At 41.8% G+C, this 21,033-nt stretch overlaps 1 protein-coding gene across 2 annotated transcripts in view; it reads right to left on the bottom strand.

The window, feature by feature from the left end:
* Positions 1-12,363, bottom strand: part of LOC147642179 (methylsterol monooxygenase 2-2-like) — a 43,944-nt gene extending 31,581 nt beyond the window's left edge. Inside the window, exons 1-3 of one of the 2 annotated variants that reach the window (XM_086803385.1) lie at positions 12,022-12,363; positions 11,870-11,906; positions 11,350-11,484 (exon numbers count right to left, since the gene is read on the bottom strand). In XM_086803385.1, coding sequence (XP_086659511.1) covers positions 11,350-11,484; positions 11,870-11,899 — 165 coding nt within the window. In that variant the 5' untranslated portion in view covers positions 11,900-11,906; positions 12,022-12,363. The remainder of the gene's footprint in view (positions 1-11,349; positions 11,485-11,869; positions 11,907-12,021) is intronic. The other variant, XM_086803377.1, reaches the window with a different exon arrangement.
* Positions 12,364-21,033: the final 8,670 nt, after the last annotated feature.

The following is a 21,033-nucleotide window of genomic DNA, read 5'->3' as shown; positions in this document are numbered from 1 at the left end:
TTTATCAAGGTAAACCAATAACCAACTGTACACATTGCATATTTTTGTTAGGTCCGTTCACATGTGGCCTTATACCCCCTTTGGCCCTTGGAGATGGACACCCTTTATTTGTAAATGCCATGCATGAGTGTGTACATATGCCAAGAAAATATTACCAAAAATTACCTAACAGCGTGTTTCCAGAGGGCACCCTGATCTGCAAAGGCCTTTTTGGAGTGAGCCTCTTGTTAGGCCCTTGTTCACCCACACCTAGTGCTCGTCCTTGCTTGAGGCTCTTCCCTCTATTGCAGCTTCTTGTGGCTGAACTTTGTGGTATCCTATGCTTCTCCTCAGCTTCACTTGCCTCTTTTTTTGCACTCTGATATCACAATCTTAACAAGAGTGTGTGTATATGTGGTGTAGACAAACACGAATATCTTCTTCAACCACCTTCTTCACCTTGTTCCATTGTTCCCCTATTTCTCACATACATCATCCATTCTCATCACACTTCTCTTCTCACTCACTTTTTCTTATCTCTTGGGCTGAGGGTGTGTTCACACCTCACACACACACACACACACACACATACGTACATACATACATACATACATACATACTGTAGGATATATCTCAACACTATGTGCTTGTGAGACATGAATTACAGCCAATAGTAGCTTATAATGATCCAAATGGTCGTCTTATCATTGTACAGTGCATGCTGAATGGAATAGTTTATGAATTTGAATCGGTTTATGCTCCATCAATTTTAGCATGAAGAGCGAGACTCTAGCAAAACTCTCACAGTATCTATGGTTGCCAAATACATTTCTATGCAGAGATTTTAATAACTCACCATCGCCAAATGAGGTGTTTCGTGTATGATTGCAGCTGAAAGGGTGTCATGGGAAAATGCAATGGATATGTGGAAAGAAACAAGTACACATAGGAAAGGCTTTACATTCCATCATAATGCTTTTATTGAATATCGTGCTAGATTGGATCACTAGTATTCTTCGAATGTTGATCACTCTGATCTTATTGCATGTCTCCTTGGGACTCTCAGATCATGCTCCTCTATGGATGGGTCTCTATTTTGGTACTCCTATTGTTGATGAATAGGTGTCAGTAAAGAGGTTAAGTTTGATAAACAATAGCTATCTGTCACATGCGCGGAAGCTATGTGTCTTCTTTCAGCCCTAAACACCTTTCATCATAGGAACATCTTGATGCGGAACTATAATCAGCAGTTCAGTCATTTTTCAGTGTAGCAGCATCAGTAGAATAAGCATCAGCATCAGTAGTATTACCATCATCAGCATGGTCATCATCAGCATGATCATCATCAGCATCATCAATAGCATTAGCATCACATCATCATCAGCATGGGACAGCATGGAAGCCTGTCGGTTGGTAGCTAGGTACTGTCGGCTGGCAGCAAAGGTTCCATACATGCAGTCGGCCATGTGCTACAGTAGGGACAGAAGGTTTGGGCAGCATACTTGATAAAGCGCAGAAGATCACAGCATTTAATGCTTAGTCCTTTGTCCGTACAAATTTGTATTAGCATTGATTGGAATAGTGGGATTGTTGAGCTTGAATGCTTCATGTAACTCATCTATCATGCTTATAAATCGATTTTACAAGGACAAGATAGTGGCCATTGATAAGGCTAAGACCCCCTTAAGCAAATGTAATGCATTATCATCTGAAAGGAATATGCATCATCATCATGTCAGGCTTCATGAACACATTGAGAACATGATCCATCTTTGCCTACATGGATTTCATTATACAATGAAATCAAGGAGGAAGAAGACCAAGTGCTGTATATACATCAAGATCTACATCGACATGAAGAAGATCAAAGACTACATCGACATCAAGAAGATCTTTATCAGCATTTTGGTCATCGAAGGGGGATTTTTTCTTTATTTCTAAATTCAGTTTTATGGATGAGTTGGAGGTTTTCTAGTCCCCCAAAATATGAGTGATTTATTTTGGATCCTTTTGGATTTTGTAATGTCTTGGTGACATTTGAGTGAACATGCTTGTTAAGCCTTTGAGCCTTTTGCCACGCTCATTGGCCTCTGAGTCATGCTTACTGGCCTCTGGGTCTGAGGTGGGAACATGTCTTGTGTCTTTGCTTGTGTTTGTATATGAGACTATTGAAGATAATGCATGCAACTCCACCATCACTTCGAAGTGGGGTTTGTTGGATATCTTGGAGTTAGTGTGGAGTCTAGTCAAGCGCCTTAGTGGTGTGAACACCCTCTTGTTTAGGGTTAAAAGATAAGGCCTTGTTGCCTACTTAGGTCCTTCATTCTTATACACAATGAATACCATTCAAGTTGTGCAATCTCTCTCTCATACTTGAGGTCTATTGCTTCTCTCTCTCTCTCTCTCTCTCTCTCTTCTCTTCTTCACACTCCTCAATCATGGAGAGATTTCATCCTCCATAGCTCCATGATTAATCATCTTGTGATTGCCAAGAGTTGGAATACTTCCTCTATGCAAAGCTGGTGGCCTGATGGGGTGTCAGAGGACATGGGGCGTCAGAGAACATGGGGCCGGATAACACCAGATATGGTCATCACTTACTTGAGCTGGGAGCACGACACCATCTCGTTATTTATAACGGGATGAGATAGTGGCAGGATTCAGGAGCACTGACATGCTTTCCATGATAAGGGGGGTAGCACAGTGGACTACATCATGGGGTCCATGGAGACCAAACAGGCAGTGACATCTTTTACCATCCCCCCCTGTCCTATTGGTGCGGATCACATGTACCTCTTACTGTCACTGGCGAGCTCCACACCAGCACCCACATAGCCCACATAGGCATCGCATACAACTTTCTACTTCACCCATGACTTGGCAGACATATATGAGCATCATGTATATGACGGGCTATTCCAGATGGATCCCTTGTCACCTCTAGACACACTCACCACCCAGCTGTCATCTCTACTACATACGGCCACCACCCGCAGCTTCCCCCATCATACACACATTGCACACACAGATAGATCTAGGAGCATGCCCCAGAATCGGTGGTATGATGATGAGTGCAGAGAGCTATATAGACACCTCCTTGCCCATAGAGCACTAGGGACCATTACACAGAGACAGGCGAGCCGACAGATGAGGATCCTCACATGTCGTAAGAGGCGTGCATATGAGGAGGCATAGTACTGGGATATATACCACCTACTCATGAGCAGAGATGCAGCCACTGCATGGCGGCGCAGGATGAGAGCCCCTCGCCCTCGTACCCCGATTGAGGATCCACACACATGGCGCACATATGCAAAGAGCCTCTACCATATCCCTCAGCAGCCGCCCATACCACAACCATAGGAATCCCGCCCTACCACCTCTACTTTCTTTACCGCCTCGATGGTAGAGAGAGCTATCCGCCGGTTACAGCATGGGAGATCGGCTGACCACACAGGTATACAGAGTGAGCATCTTATTTATGTTAGAAGTCATCTCCTGTCTAGTTTTATACACCAGGGCCTTTGTTGTGGGTGTGCCCGCCCTTATGAGGTGTTTTCCCATTTTTCCCCACTCTCCGTATTTTTCCCCTATTTTTTCCCATTTTTCTGAGGCTTGGGAGGGCTGCCAGGTGATGCCAGGAGCACCCCAATGCTGGCCGACTCCATGTTGATCAGTCGTGGGCTACTGGGCTGCTGGCCGACTGGATTTGATCAGTCGTGGGCACCTGTTTGCTGGCCGACTGCATTTATGCAGTCGTGGGTCTTTTCATCAGTCGTGGGCATTCCTTCCCTCTATGGGAGGTATATATAGGACCCCAGCCCCCATACCTCATTTGTATCATTCCTCGGGATCTTCTTGTGTATATAGAGCAGAGTTACACGCCTACATCTGTCTCTTTCTTGTGCTGTTTTTCTGCCTGCGTTTTTGCTCTTGTGTTCCCAGATTTGGTCATCATCTCCGCTGCATATTCTGACATGGTATCAGAGCCCTAGGCTCTAGATAGGTCTTGGGATTTGTGTGAGCAAGAGGGGACTGTTTTGTGGCTGATTGGTGGACTGTTCTGGACTGTTTGGGAAGAGGAGAAGCAAGAGGAAGGCGGGCTGATTTGCTGGACAGCCACTTGCAGGTATCAGTTCTTCTTTGTTCCCACCCACCCACCCTTTTCAGAGTACATCCCCGCGATGGCAGATCTGTATGAGATGGCCGAGAGACATGTGAAGATCCCGACACTCCCCACGTTCCCGATGGACCGTCAGTTGGACGGGAGCAACTACGGCATATGGAAGGTGATGATGGAATCCGTTTTGGAGTCTTACGACCTCGCCGATTTCGTCGTTGTTGGTGTTCCACGGCTGGAAGTGGAGGAAGGGGAGTTACTGTCAACCCGAAAGGACCGGGAGGCCCAGACGCAGATGTGGGATCGCGTCAACGCCAGGGTCCGTTCGTTTATTTTCCTCAATTGCACACCACAGGTAATTAATCATGTAAAGCACATGACGCTAGCCAGAGGTATATGGCAGCATTTGGCGTCACTTTAAAACAGCGCATCACCCATGAAGAGGATTTCCTTGGAAGTACAGATGCGGGTTATGAGCCCTGCAAAGTCGTCGACCATGCGGGAGCATATTAACAAGCTGCAGGCTCTTCAGCAGGAAGTTCTCCAGGCAGGGAAGGAGATATCGTCAGAGGACATGGCCATAACGTTGCTGTCACATTTGCCCTCTTCGTACTCAGCATTCTACTCGTCGTTGATTACCAGTGGCAGGCTCAACACCATCACGTGGGAGGAGCTTGTGCCCATGGTCCTGGACCAGGAGGAACAATTTACGAACCCTCCTCAGGGTGGAGGTTCGGAGGCCTTTACTGGCCAACGGTCGAAAGGCCGTAACTCGGGCAAAGGGAAGGCTTCATCGGAGAAGTCTTCTGAGAAGATGTCCGACACTGACCGCGAGAAGCTAAAGGCAGAGAGGACCTGTAATGATTGTGGCGAGAAAGGCCACTACTAGAGGCAGTGTCCCAAGCGGAAGACCGAGAAGGGTGAAGACTCCTCAGCAATCATGAAGACTCCGGCTTTTGTGCACCTGGAGGTGATGGACACCGATGCTTCATTTTCTTCAAGCAGGGAGGAGATTGGAGGACTCTCCGCAAAACGGATACTCGGGAGTGGATTCTCGATAGTGGTGCTTCCAGGCACATGACTCCTTCCCGTTCCGGTTTACATGATCTCTGCAGGTTTTCTAGTCATATTCTTACTAGGGATACGTCCACTATCCCAGTTCACAGTGAGGGCAGGATGGAGATAGTTCCCGATGGCAGAGGGGGGAAGCATTCCTCCCAGGTGTTGTATGTTCTGGCACTTGGTTTTCATCTGTTGTCAGTGCATCAAGTTTGCAAGACTGGCGTACGGGTGGAGTTTCATGAGCATTTTGTTGCTCTCCGGGACAAAGCAACAGGCCAAGTGGTTTGGGAAGGTGGAGTGGAGAATGAAGTCTACAGGCTTTCATCACTCTCTCTCCCAGGTCCTCAGGTTTGTGATGAGTGGCAGTCTGGTAATGGCCACTTAAGTGTGGATACGCTGCAGGTGCGGGCTTTCCAAGACCAGGTGGTGGATAGCTTGCCAGTAGATGGCAGCAGTTGGCAGGAACTTTCCAGTACTGAGGTTGGTAGTTCTTGTGTTCGTGAGTCAGAGGAAGCTGAACAGGTCACTTATGCTCTGATGTCTCGTCGTGTTCGGGACATAGAACTTCCAGTAGTTAAGGATGTTCTTTCCACGGGGACCTTTCGGAAAGCCAGGCAGGTGACAGGTGATTACTTGCAGAAGGAGGTGGTTTCTCCAGGCTTTGTGGTTCCGGATTCAGAGAGGGTGGTTGACAGGTTTCATCAGGTTTCCAGGACTTGCTTGTGCACCGTAACAGGTGTTGATCCTTGTGAGCAGTGTGATGTCTCTGTGACTCAGAAGCTGTATGGTTCATTGATCTGTTTGATGGACACCGGATTGGACGGGAGCTTCCTGATGAGGCAATTGAGCTCTTGGTTGCAGATGTCTCTTTGTGAGGCAGGATTGCGTTTCTTGTGGTTTCTGCGGCATGCAAAGGATCATGGACTCTTGTACACAGGAGGGGGATTGTTGGATGGAGTCCGACTCCGCGGTTGGAGTGACTCGGTTTGGGGAGGAGATTCAGACACGAGGGGATCTACTTATGGCCTAGGAGCAGTTTTACGGAGCAAGAGGAGGTTGCATGGCAGGTTTGGGCTTCCATTGGAGGAACCCATGGTCATCCAGAGGCACTTTGTTCGTGAACAGATCGTTGCTGATGACATCTTGCTGGAGTTCTGTTCGACGGAGGACAGTACGGTGGACCTCTTCACGAAGTCGCTCTCAGGATTTGCTCAGGCGGCACCCCAGCTCCCAGTGGTTGGTTTCACAGCCAGGAGCTGAGAGGGGGTGTTAGAAGTCATCTCCTGTCTAGTCTTATACACCAGGGCCTTTGTTGTGGGTGTGCCCCTTGGGAGGGCTGCCAGGCACAAGCGGGAGACATGCTAGACCCCAGCAACTACAGGACTATCATGATTGGTCATACATTGGCCAAACTTTATGGCGCAGTGCTCGAGGTAGAGTTGAGCTCATATGCAGAGAAGGAGGGACTGCGAGCACCAGGGCAGGCTGGATTCCAACGAGCTTTCTCCACTATTGACCATATATTCACTCTGAGAAGTCTGATTGACCAGGCTAGGGCGCAGGAGACGAGATTTTACTGTTGCTTTGTGGATTTCCGCAAAGCATTTGACACGGTGCCACGAGAGAGACTCTTCCAGCGCCTACAGTCGTTGGGGATCCCATCAGAGATGGTTTGGGGCATCTATGCTTTATATGAGCAAGTCTTCCAGCGCATACGATGCCCCAGGGGGCTATCTGATGTTATTGCTAGCACCATAGGTGTGAAGCAAGGATGCCCACTCTCTCCTACACTATTTGGGCTATACATCGATGAGGTGGCTGACTTCATTGGTCACGGTGGTGGGGACGGGGTAGACATCTCAGGTACCACAGTCCACATTATGCTATATGCATATGATATTATTATGGTCTCTCAGTTGCGGATGGGACTACAGCACCATCTCCATGCACTTGATGACTTCTGCACACAGAGGGGGTTTACAGTGAACCTTAGGAAAACCAAGGCCATGATTTTCCACACCTCAAGGCCGGTTCGACGACAGGCCATCTTCACACTAGCAGGAGGACATGTAGAGGCGGTAGACTCATATGTGTACCTGGGGATTACATTTACGACTCCGCCAGGAAGATTTACTATGGCACAGGCAGCCAGGGATAGGGATAGACTCACACGAGGGTATGCAGCTCTGGCCATGCTAGAGAGACAGTGTCACCAGGCACACTTCCAGGAGCCCCGCACGAAGGGGTGGTTGTTTGACACACTAGTCTTGATCCTCATCCTCTCTAATGACAGCCATAGCATCATCCACAATGGGGGAGTCATAAAGCTCAAAGATCTCCTTTGAAGGGGGGTGGGTTGGTGGGCTCAAAGGTGAGAGAGAGAGAGAGAGAGAGAGAGAGAGAGAGAGGGAAAAGAGATAAGGGAGATGAGAGTGGTGGGGTGGGAGAGAGAGGTGAGGAGGTGGGGGAGAAATTTTAAAAAAATTAAATTTAATTTAAATTAGAATAATAATAATTATATTTAAATATTTAAAAAGAAAAAGAAACAATGAGAGGTAATTTTTTTAATAATAATGCTATAAAAAGAAAAAGAAGAAGGAAAAACGAATAAAAATAACATAAAAATAAAAAGGAAAGATAAAGAAGAAACCAAGGATTCTTTTGTTTAAAAAATGGAAAAGAAATAAAAAGAAAAAACTGTAGAATATGTTTAGTGGCAATGCGTATGAACCTTCCCTTAGGTAGTATATGTGTGTGTTTGTGTGTGTGAACCATAGTTGTTACGAGGCGCACCTCTAACGGTTCGAGGCTTCGAGGCGTACGACTGTCTGATCGAGGCATCCACAAAAATATATATATATTTATTTATTTATTTATTTATTTATTTATTTATTTATTTATTTTTAATTTTTTTTATTTTTATTTTTGGCTAGTTTGAGTCTTTAGACGAGGGCTTTAAGGGCCCAAGGCAGCCCCTCTCACACACACTCTCTGTCTCCCTCATTCTCTCCCTCCCTCCCGTAAGCCTTTCTCAAGACCCAAAGTTCAAAGTTCAAACTTCAAACACACTAGGATGATGATGTTTTTTATACCCACTTTTGGAGCTCTCTATACTCTTACCGGTTCATTTCAGTTCATTTCATTTTACTTTGTACCCTTGAATCTTGATGATGTATCCAGATGATGATGATGGACTATTTCCGTCTCATAGGTCATTTTGCTTTCCTTCTCACACACACACTCTCTCTCTCCCTCTCATACACACTCTCTCTCTCCCTCCCTCAAGGCTCATACATACACACTCTAGTCTCTCTCTATCTCTCTCAACTTTCACTATATATATTATATCTATCTATCACTATATATATATATATATATATATAAAATACGAGTCTTTCGAGGCGCATACCATACCCACCTCGTACCAAACGCCTCTGACGCCTCTAACAACCTTGGTGTGAACACAATCACACATACCTACGTGTGTGATCGATTGTGAGGGAAGCTCGCAACCTCTCCATCTCCATGATCTGTAAGCCTTCAACTTCTTTCGCTTCGCTTGTGAGGGAAGCTCACAACTGCTTCATCTCCATTGCACATTGCTGTAGCTTTTCCAAATCCACTTGAGGGTTTGCTTGCAACAAAGGAAGGAGTGAGTGCACAATGGATTGCATCAATCATGAAGGGCTCCATGGAAGAGGAAGTCACTAGAGTAGAACCTTATGTTGGAGATACAGGAATATCTTGCTACTCCCTCTCCACTTCGGACTGCTCTTCAAGGTTACTCATAGCGAAGGCCTCGATGTTTTTTTCCTGAGCACAAGTAAACCATCCACTATGAGATGTGGGAGGCTCTTGCAATCGCTCTCACCTTTCATGAGATGGGAGCCACTCTGGTACTAGGGGTGTGCTCCTAGAGCCTTGTAAACCAACCACCCCTAGGATTACTAGGGGTGTGCTACTAGAGCCTTGTAAAGCAACCACACTAACCTTAGAAAAAAAAATTCAGCACCTTTCTTCTATCATGCCAACTCTTGCAAGTTGCAACGTCCTTCGTGGAGACTCACAAATGGGAGCTGCCCCTACTACCAAACTCAACACCCCTCCCAGATCTAGATTGTGGACCAATGCCAACTCACCTAAAGAGGTGCCCAGCTGGTCCTAACCCAATGCCCTTGTATGCAGATCAGCTACAATGTCCCGTTGAACAATACTCCAAAACGACTGTCTCATGCCGAACCTCGATGTGCTTTATTTGGGTACGGAAGACAAGATTTTGAGCATTGCCACGCAATGCCTTTGTAAAAAGATCAGCTACAATGTCCCAACTCCCATGGAACATTACTCCAAGAAAATTGTGTCTCATACTGAAACTCGATGTGCTTTGTCCAAGCATGGGAGATAGGATTCTTGGTCATCGCCAAGCTATCATTGCAATACAGTTCATGGAGTATGTCTTCAAATTACATGGCCTCCGACATTAAATTATAGTGACAAAGATGTCAAATTTATGACTGGTTTTTGAAGGGGCTGTTTCTCAGATGGACACTAAGCTAACCCCTAGCGCTACCTACCATCCTCAAACTGATGGACAGGCTGAGACTGTTTACATATATAGCTTGAAGAAAATCTGAGACTTACTTGATTTGAGACATAGTAATCATGGGTTGTGCTTGGAAAAATTTTGTTATAATTTCACAAAGCGCACTTCTATTGGCATGTCAGGTTTTATGGTCCCTATAAAATTCTAAAGAAGGTTGGGTTTTACGCATATCATCTGGACTTGCCTTCTTCCATCGAGATCCACAATGTGTTTCATCTACCCTTGCTTACAAAGCATGTTAGAACAAAGATTCCAGTTGCTACAGAATTACCTCCCATGGATGAGTCAGGTCAAATAGAGAAACAGGGTTCTAAGGAACAAAGTAATGGTGAAGTATTTCATCAAATAGAAAGGACTTTTGGATGAGGCGGCTAGTTCACAACCAGCCTCTGTTCTTGAGGTGCATCCCCATCTCGTGGGGCGAGTTGTGAACTCATCTCCATCTTGATGATGCACAGTATTTTCAATATTGAGAACATATATCTTTTGAGAAGGAAAAGGTTGTAGCATTAGTAAAATGAAAGGTATGGGTAGCTAATTTAAGCTGTAGATCCCTATTTTAGGTTGTCAGCAGTTTTCATTCACAGTTCCTGTACTCTTGTATTTTGTTAGTAACTATGGGATTTAATGAAAGCTTGCCGTGTGTCATTTGACAAGCTCATTTATCCCATAAACAAAAGGACTAGCATGTGTACATAAAAAGAGCTTCAACTGTTTATATGATACTCTCAAAAATCATCTATACGTTTAATCATAATTTAGTCACTATTACCAAATATTTATATTTTGGGACTCTTCACTTTTATTCCACTCTTCAAAACTTGACAAATCTAGCATTGCTAGTCAGCTTACTCGTGAGCTAATTTTAACACATGCCCTCTTACCCAGTACAAGGAATTTAGCTATTCTAGTACTAGTTCTTGCTATTTTAGCTATTCCAACTAGTTACAATTGTTAGTAGAAAATTGTCATATTCCATGTTTTCATAAGCACACCTAGACAAGTCTTTAATAGCCCGTTTTTGGTACTGTAGCTGGCCATAGATTAAAAAAGAGCAAGTAAATGGAGTATCAATATCCTTGCAAAACTATATAGCAATCAAAAGTTCATAGCATTTTCCAAACTTCTTGACTCTATGAGAGTCTACTTGTCACCACCTTAGAGATAAGCCTCAAGATCCATGGTTAATAAGAGACGAACATAAGTTTTGATCATTGCTATGGGAGATGCCCATAGAAATTTGATGCTTATCCACATTGGGGTGCACACCTAAGGATTGACTGGACCCTCACATTGAGGTGGATATCCGTAAAGAGGCACATTAGGCACGTTAGCTGAGGTTAACTTTGAAACTTCACATATAGTATTACACAGACTGCTAACAGTTACAGATGAAGCTTCATGTAGAACAAATTTACATAATTTACACAAACAGAAGGGGCGTTTGATGGTGCAGTAGCCAATCAGCAATTTCAGAGCATAGAACAGTTTTTGGTTAGCCAAAAGCAAACCAACATAAATTCCCCTATTTGAAGACTATAAGGTATAGCACACAATATCCAAGGCATGCATCCAGAGCACCAACCTGGATTTTGTACTTCTTCAGACCCCAAATTTCCATAAAAAGATAAGGTAAGCCTGATAAGAAGAAGACGCCCTCGTGGATGATGAAACTGCCTATAGAAGCGAGTTGAAACTCGCTGAAGTTGTTGACCAGGTACTGCACAAGATACCAGTGTAGCGAGTCATTGATAAGATCTAAGGCTTCCTTGTAAAAAAGGCAACAAAGAGCCACAGTTTCTAAGCCTTCAGTTAAGAGTCGCAAAAAATAATCTATGCAACAAGACCTACTGTGAAATATGCAAACAAACCAAAAACACACACACACACACACACACACACACGTCACTATACAATCAGAGCACAAGCAAAACAAAGGCACTTGACCGCAAAGGGCCAGAGAGACAAAGAAGCGCTGTATGTTTCCAAGGATTCGGCACAGTTCTGCGCGGTGCACACCCAACACCCTAGCGATCGTTTTGCTTCTGCAGGCCATGGTTTAATCAAAAGTTTGGGAAATGCACATCCAAAACCCAAACCATCACCATGATTCTGCAGAAAACCCTAGCGTCCATGGTCCGCCTGGCAGGAGGAGATGTGCATCATTTAGCTTCGTCAAAGGTCGTGAATCGCAATGGATCCGGCCAATTTCATGGCGCAAGCTGATAACAGGTGTTGAAAAGAAAGAGAGCCCTACCTCCCATCCTACTTCCAACGCGTTCGCCATGACGCCAACAAGCGAGCCTTTCCTTCTCCACAACGCTTCAGCTTGAACACGCGCGCAAAAGTGAGACAGCCCTCAGCATCCTTTCCTCTCTATTGCATAGAGAATGGCTCCCCTCACGCGAAAGAGAGAGATACAGAGAGAGAGAGAGAGCGAGAGGTGTGGTTTGGTAACAACGTTACAGCAGACAGACGAGCAACTTTTGTTGGACTGTTTGTGTAATGCATTGTGATATCGTGTACGTTTTTCCATTTGCTTAGGTGAACTACAATCCCCCCCCCCCCCCCCCCATAAATCAGACTTAGCTCCCATCCCTCCGTTACACGTGTATGTATATACATAAATTCAGCATGCCTATTGTGATGGAAATTTTTTGTTCCGGTTTTTACACGCTCGTGTGCATGCCCATGTTCGTCTACATCAGCTTTGTTGCTTTGTTGGAACTAGTGCGTCCTTGACTGGCAAGCATATTCTTGCGTTCATCCTTGTCGATGCCAAATTGGTGCAGTAGAGAGAGATGTTGCTCTAGAGTCCCAAGGTCACAAGTTCAAGCCCTCGTTGCGCAAACGATGGCACACACGGGTGTGTGTGTTTTTTGCACTTTTTAATTCCAGCCAATTCCACAAAAAAAAACGCTCATCCTCGAAGAGTAAGTAAAGATAAGCCTTATCTTTTAAGCCCATGATAGACCCCATGCCAACCTATATATAAACACACCATGCTTGCCATATATATCCATGTAGAAGCTTCTAAAGCACTTACTTTCTTTGAATAAAGCACCAAACTTGGCGTAAATAAACAGCTAGCATTCTAACCAAATATAATGTTGATAATCTCAACACACCTGAACAAAGCTTTAAAACAATCTTCGGACAACTGGATTATCTCTCCTTGGAAGCCTATACTCCTCGCCTCCATCTGGCAAAAAAAAAAAAGAAAAAAACATTAGCTATTGCAAGATATAATTTTCGTGGAAAAAAAGAAGAAAAACGACAAAACCTTACAGAACTCATTTGGTGGATCAATATTTAAGGCGAATGGGGTTTGAACAGGCTTGTAGACATCAAATCAAAAAATTATGTATTGTCCAGTGCCTATGACTCGAAAATCTAACCTATCAGGCTTTTCATAGTCCACAAACATTACATGTACATGAAGTTGATCCGCAATCTTTCGTAATCTTAGACTGTAAATTCCAAGGAGCCCAAAGCTCTCGTTGTTGTAAGAGTCTCGACCATACAAACCCAACAATAATCTGGGTTCTAAAAAATAAAGATATTCCCTGTTGCGAAAAGAATGTATGAATAGCAATATAAATTTATCAAACAAAACGCAAAAGCTACATAAAAAACAGGTTTCTATATATACCGTAAAACATCGATGCTCTCTAATAGTTCGATAATTAGAAATTTTGTTACTTGCCCTTCCCAAAATGGAGGGTCTACAATTGAGCCATGAATATTACATAGATTATGAAACACAATAATACCTAAATTATAGCAATCTCAAAAATAATTACCTTCAATATCTTGGCCATCACCATAAACAAATGAAAATGATCTCCTTGCCACCTCCATCCTAAGCAAAATACCATTTGTATCAAATATAACACTCACTACACTAATCATTTATATAACACTTTAAGGTCCTCTATATATATATATATATATATATATATATATATATATATATATATATATATATATATATATATATATATATATATATATATATATATATATATGTTCAGTATTTTATGCCAAGCAAAATAAATAAATAATGCTACTGTTACGGTAGTTAATTTATTATTGGGTGATCCAATAAGTGAAATGTGTGAGTTTGATTGTGAGTGAGTCCGATCAACTCTAAGACACATGTGACGCGTGTAAAGGTTCTGTGAAGTTGATCGTGAGTGAGTCCGATCAACTCTTTTGAAATAATTATTGATGAGGGTGACCCTAGTTGGTTGTGAGTGAGTCCAACCAGCTATGACACGTGTGAGATGTGTGATATACTTTTTGAATATGTGTGATGTGTATGAAAACATTGTGAGTGAATCCAATGTACGAGTTTGATTGTGAGTGAATCCAATCAACTCTTTTGAATTAATTAGGGTGACCCTAGTTGTGAGTGAGTCCAATCAACTCTTTTGAATTAATGAGGGCAACCCTAGTTGGTTGTTGTTGTGAGTGAGTCCAACCAACTCTTTTGAATTAATGAGGGTGACCCTAGTTGGTTGTGAGTGAGTCCAACCAACTATGAGATGTGTGCTATACTTTTTGAATACGTGTGATACGTATGAAAACATTGTGAGTGAATCCAATGCATGTGACGTGTGATGCGTGTGAGGATATATGGGAGTGAATTCACTTAAATACATAATGACATATTTTGTGAATACGCATATGAAAACATTGTGAGTGAATCCAGTGCGGGGAATAATTAATGTCTTTGATCACCCATGTAGGCTAATAGTATAACCGAGGACGGTTGTCTTCTCAACCAGGAGGATTATCATGGGAGTGAGACTTTTTAGAATATTTTATCGCGGGAGTGAATCCAATTAACTATGTGATGCATGGTTCATGTGTGAAGCATGGTAGTGAATGATTTCCATTTGTTAGAATTATTTTTATGAGTGATTCCAAAGTAATTGTGATCTAACGTTGTGGATTTTGTTGAGTATTGATCATGAGTTCGAGACAACCAAGGTGGACATTGGACGAGATTATCTATCCAAGCACATGTGTGCTAAATATTTAATTGTGTATGGTTTGGCCCATTGTACATATGTTGGGCAAGGTTTATTTTTTATGAGATGATTTAAAAGCATTGGACTAAGGTTCAATTTTGTAAAATCCCAATTTTGGAAAAGCTATGCTATTTATGGCTCCAAGGGCTAAATTTATTAATATGATTTAAATACCGCGTGTGGGAGTGGAGCCACACACATCGGGGTGGGGGGGGAGATTGCACCAATCTTGTGTTCTTTAATTTTTATGTTCTTTGATTTATGCTATGATGTTATGGTTTGTTTCTTTTATTATTTAATTTATGGAATAATATAATCTTCATGTACCATGGTCCTGTAATAACAGCTACTGTATATAAAAGCAAGTCAAAATCAAACGTTTGCTTATCCAAATGTCCAAAAAAAAAGGAACTCGCCGACACCCTTCAGCCATCTCAACAATTAGAACCACCTCTTGAGCAATGACGAGGCACTCTCTTTTTTGTGGATATACATGGTAGCTTTAGCTCAATGCAAGTAGATTTATACATATGAATTCAATAATACCAAAGAGAGTAGCATCAATGTGAAAGATTGCATAGAAAGACATCATAGATTACACATGTCACATCATTGCAAACATTCTCTTTTCAAATGCTTACTTCATTGATACAGAGATATCTATGAATGCAGTCTCTAGCATTTGTAAGTTGTTGTATCAATAGCTTGTTCTCTACCTTTTGGGCATAGATTAAATTTACATTCTGATGCATGCCATTTGGAAAACATCCTTGTAGACAACATTGGTTGTGAAGACTTCAATTGAACTTTCTATGCTGCTTTCCTGTTCCATATAATACTTTACACACACTTTCACTACATCAGATGATCTAACACATGACATAGCAACGTACAACTGTCCATGTGTGAATACTTATGTGGCCAGATAAAGTCCCAATACACTCAATGTTTGTCCTTGGGACTTATTTATTGACATACCAAAAGCTAACCATACAGGAAATTATCTCCTTCTCATGTCAAAAGGCAATTGTAACATAGTAGGTATAAATGTTATCCTAGGAATAAATACCTTGTCTCCAATATTTGTACCTGTAATGATTTCTGCTTCTATCACCTTTTAGTGAAATTGCTTGCATAATATCAATCTGGTACCATTATAAAGTCTCTGCCTAGGATCCAAATTGCGGAGCAGCATGATAGGAGCATTAATCTTTAGAATCAAGAAATGAGGAGGGTAACCACCACCCAAGTTCAAACTGTTCAAGTACTCAATTGGATACAACATTGCGTCAGTCTTAGAAGAAGCTACCGAATCAGTACGGAGGTATTCTCTTTCAAGATCGAGCAATGCACTCAAGGCTAGTTCATAACCTCATCAACCTCTAGATTTCATGGTGTAAGTATAGCATGGTCTTTAAAGAAGCATACATAATCCTCCACTCTCTAAAGATCTTTGTATACCCATTCTACCAAACTATAAATGAAGTTCCCATGAATCAACATTCGTGGTGGTATTACCACTTTGCCTTCATTATTTGAATGGCCTATAGAGCCATCTCCAATTTGTAATGTCCATTTGACAAATTCTTGTTCTGTACAATCATAAACCCGTATGTTTTGGGTGAGCTTTAAAACATTCTCATATCTCCAAATATGTGACCGGCATAACGTAACATCAAGAATATCCTCACCCGATCCCTTTGCCACAACTGGTAAGATTTGCCTAAAGTCACTACCCAAAGAGCATAACTTTCCCACCAAACACTATATCACTTTGCATAATGTCTTTCAATGTCATGTCCAGTGCTTCGTATGTATACCGATGCATTATTAGAGCCTCATCCCAAATGATTAGCCTTGCAAGCTTCAACACTTAGCCAATGGGTTGTTAGCTTTGATACCACATATGATAGAAGCATTGAGCACCAATGGGATTTTAAAACGTGAGTGCGTTGTACGACCATTTGAAAGTAACAATGTCGATATTCCAGATGATGCACATGCCAATGCAACTTAATTCTCTTCACGTAATCGTGACAGCAAGGCATTATAAAGATAGGTTTTGCCTGATCCACATGGTCCATCAAGGAAAAAAACACCACCTTGGTTCAAAGAAACAGCCTCGAGGATAGTATTAAATGCTCTTGATTGATAACTATTTAGACTCCTTTCTATGGAAACGAACAAATTAGCCTGTTGAACAGAATCAAACATCATCTCTTCCATCATTAAACCATTGTTGACACTGGCAACACTTGATCTATTAGGAACAAGCAACCCTTTAAAATCATGCAGCCACTTTCCATACTGTTGTAAGAGGTCTTGCATTTGCACAACAGAGCTTGATTCTTTGCTATAGAATGACAAACACCAACATCTACACACCCTCTTTGCTGCAAGGAATGGAAAAAAATCATCTGAAAGCTCGGTGGAGAATTTATTCCAAAGGTGTCCAGGGCATATAGGCTCACAAAAAACCATTATAATGCTCACAAAAAACCATTATAATGACAAATAATTGATGCAGCTGGAATCCTGTTTTCTGAAATGCAGCTTCTTGGAGACACATATACCACTCTTCATTACTATCTAGCATTCCTCTGGCTTCACATGCAGCCTTAAAACAGGGATACAAATGTCCATTCACTGTTCGTAAATCCTCAAAAGATTTACAACCTTTGCACACTATAAGTAATATTGCTCACCTGTACTTGGACTAACATTATACATACGTCCGATCATATTTTCCCTTTTCCTTTTAGTCCATGATTGAAGAGCTGAATTCTACACCCACTTGCAAGAGAAATCAACATATAGTAGGCTACTTACATCCGTATATAATTGAATAGCTTTAAACCATTTGGTCAAAGATGTTCTTTGGTTTCTGTCAATACTAATTATATCACGCAAATCATCCTGATCATTGAATATCATATTATTCTGCATCGGGAGATGGACATGCAACCTTTGTATATAGGCTTTTCATCATGCAAATCATATTGGTATATGCGCCAGCATGCCTCTGACGTAGACACGTATCGTGCATCTAAATATCGACGAACCTTATCAATAACCTTGTGTGTCTCTTGCAACTCTATAGTAGCTCTATCATGTCCTTTGTATACATACTTATACAAATACTTTATGGCTGTAATGGTAGAGCATACTTCTATGTTAATATGGGCTTTGTACCTCATACATAGAAAAGGGTTATATGGAACAACCCCTCGACTATCCACCCTATGATCCTTTGACTGTATGAAACTACCATCATCTCTCCACATGTAAGTTGGATATCCATTGTCATCAACGCCGCTAGTAGTCTCAAAAAAATTTCGAGGGTACCGATGTTTGCACCTCCCATTAACCATGCAAGGAGAGCGCATATTTAGTTCCCCACATTGTTCATGGACATTACAATGACTAATTATGTTGTGCAACTCAGGAAACATCACCTTATCAATCTCAACCGGTTTACTTCTACTTTCTAATATCAATTATGTACATGCGGCAAGCCTCTTTTTTGAAATTTAATAACAGAAACAAATCCCAACACCTTTACAAATATTGCTTTTTCACCAATAAGTGCATCATGTCCTTATGTTTCTCATAAAAGACCCTTGCTATCAAGTCAGGTCGATCTCGGGCAACATGACCCGGCAGTAAGGCATTGGTTATTTTATCCCACTTAGGATTGCAAGCGAGGTAATAAACAAGTCAAGTTTACCCATCTTCCTAACAATTACCATTGAATCCTAGTACAATTGATGCATATATCTAGGCCCCCCAGTATATGAAGATGGTAGAACTACCCTGCATCCAACAATGCCCCCAGAGACTCTATTGACCCCATCGCTTGAATTAACCATATCTATAAGACCTTGGTATACTTCAGCACGCAATGCTTTCTAATTATTGTGTATTCATACTAATCTAGATTCTTCCATGCTACTATATGCATCAACAATGTACTATTTGCAATAGTCAACCACCGCGCAGAAGGCAGGCATTTGTATCTTTCCTTATCTGTAGTCTACATGCATAATTTTGCCATTGAGTTATGGTCTTTGTCTCCTCATTTGAACCTTGTCTATTCCTACCATTGAGTGGAATTCCAACATGCCAACCATCCTCTCCTCGAGGAAATAGAAGAACATATAATAGAGGCATACACGAACGGTGCAGGTTAGATATTTATTTTATAGCACCTATGCACGACACTATTTGAATATCTCTATGCCCCGCATGTAAATCATCTCCTTGACCCGACATGATAGCTGCTACCTCACTTCATGTAGGAACCAAGTATTGCCTTGAAGTTGATCGCGCTTCAGTGCGATGACCATTCTCAAATCTGCATGTGGACTTGACTGCAACATTTCTCTCATTGTACGAAGTGCACAGGCATACGGATTATATCCATACATCATAGTTTGCAACCTCTCAAGTACATTATGATTTAAAGAAGGCATCCCATGAAGCCTATTCTCTAATTCATGATCTATATCATACACATATAGTTGGGCAAATCGAGAAGCCGCATCTCATGTTTCATCAGGTATTACAAAACCAACACGATGATAGATAGTACCATGGATTCAGAAATTAAATACTCCTCCCCCCTAGTGAACTGATTATCCAAGAGAGAACCCAGTGAAAAAAATGCCAAGGCATTATTGTAAGAGCGTATATTCTTTCTGTATTCCTTACTTGCATTATCATAACCAAGTAGCAACTCAGCCGATGCAGGAGGTGGATTTTCCAAAGGTAGTACATTACAAAAATGGCACTTATTATAAGTAAGGGCTCCAATGAGTGGAGAGTGCAATCTCCAAAATACACCACCATAGTTGCAGGGTGCTTAACATTCTGAGGAAATGAAAACACACATCTTATAGAGTGACATTTGGATTTAATATCTTTCACATTGCCAACGACACAACAAATAGAATGAAAATTATCATCCACAGGCGGCTCATTTAAATCAAATAAAAAGGAGCCTTGTTCCATATCTCTTTGTACTTGTGCATTTCGGTGTTCATTGATAGGTTCTTGAAGTACCATAGAATTGGCAATTTCTATGTTTCTCGTGAGTAAGTGGATTCCACCATGGATTCCTCTACGTTCCTCCTCGTTTTCAACCCTTCCAAATGTTCCAATTTAATTTTCATTAAAGTAATCCATTATATTAGCAACATTTTGTTTTCGAATGCAAGCCCTTGTCCTTGAATGATTACGGCAAGACACACATGTTGCATCCAAAACTCGAAGCCGATGAACTTGGTTCAAACTCAAGTACATACAGCTCCTAACCATCTTCAATCTCCTTCAAAACACAAAATAACGAATACTAACTTCATTTTTTTAAATTCTTAATTTCAAACACCAACATAATATTCTACTTCAACAGCCATTATCACACATGTGACCCTGCTCTAAATAGACTCATCTCAATTTCTTAGAGAAGTTTTTAATACATACGTGAGTATAACATATACAAACCATTTTCTACATAAATAAGTGAGCATGGCATATACAATCCATCTCTTACATAGATAAAGGGTAATAACATATACAATCACAGAGATAAATAGATAGTGAGAGTGAGAGAGAGAGAGAGAGAGAGAGAGAGAGAGAGAGAGAGAGAGAGAGAGAGAGAGAGAGAGAGAGAGAGAGAGAATTAAAAAGTGCGAGAGAACAAAATAAAAGAGAAGTATTAAATTTGAGAAAAAAGAAAATTTATAAATATCGCCAAAAGGGAGAGCCAAATCCGAAAGATGCAATACAATTTGTCCCTTGAGTAAAAACGTCATTACTCTCACCAAAACTCTAGGCAACGACCCGGGCTTCTAACATATGGCTCATCTTTTTCATAATAGCATCTGAGTCAATTAACAGATATCTTAAGACTCAATACTTCCAAGCCTAAAGTACGTACTTACTCTTTTAGAGAATCCACTTGTACTTTACATTGCCAATTACATCCGCCTAGACGTTCCCCAATTTCAACATGCATATTCTCCATGAAAGAAATCATGTCTAGTTGGTTAGCCTCCATTTGACCATTACTATCAAGGACGTGATGGAGATGATGAGACAACTCGTCTCTTAGCGTATCTCCCCTTTGGCTGCCACTTCCACGGATCTCATCCCAAAGAGCATCTAAGTACTTCTTACAAACAACTTGATTTTTCTTAGTGCGCTCACATATGTCCGCAATATTTTGTAGATGT

The sequence above is a fragment of the Cibotium barometz genome, chromosome 1 (genome assembly GCF_041138505.1).
Source record: "Cibotium barometz isolate CiBa-2024 chromosome 1, ASM4113850v1, whole genome shotgun sequence".
NCBI classification, from domain to species: Eukaryota; Viridiplantae; Streptophyta; class Polypodiopsida; order Cyatheales; family Cibotiaceae; genus Cibotium; species Cibotium barometz.
The sequence above is the reverse complement of the archived record's forward strand: the minus strand, read 5'-3'. Positions and strand labels throughout refer to the sequence as shown.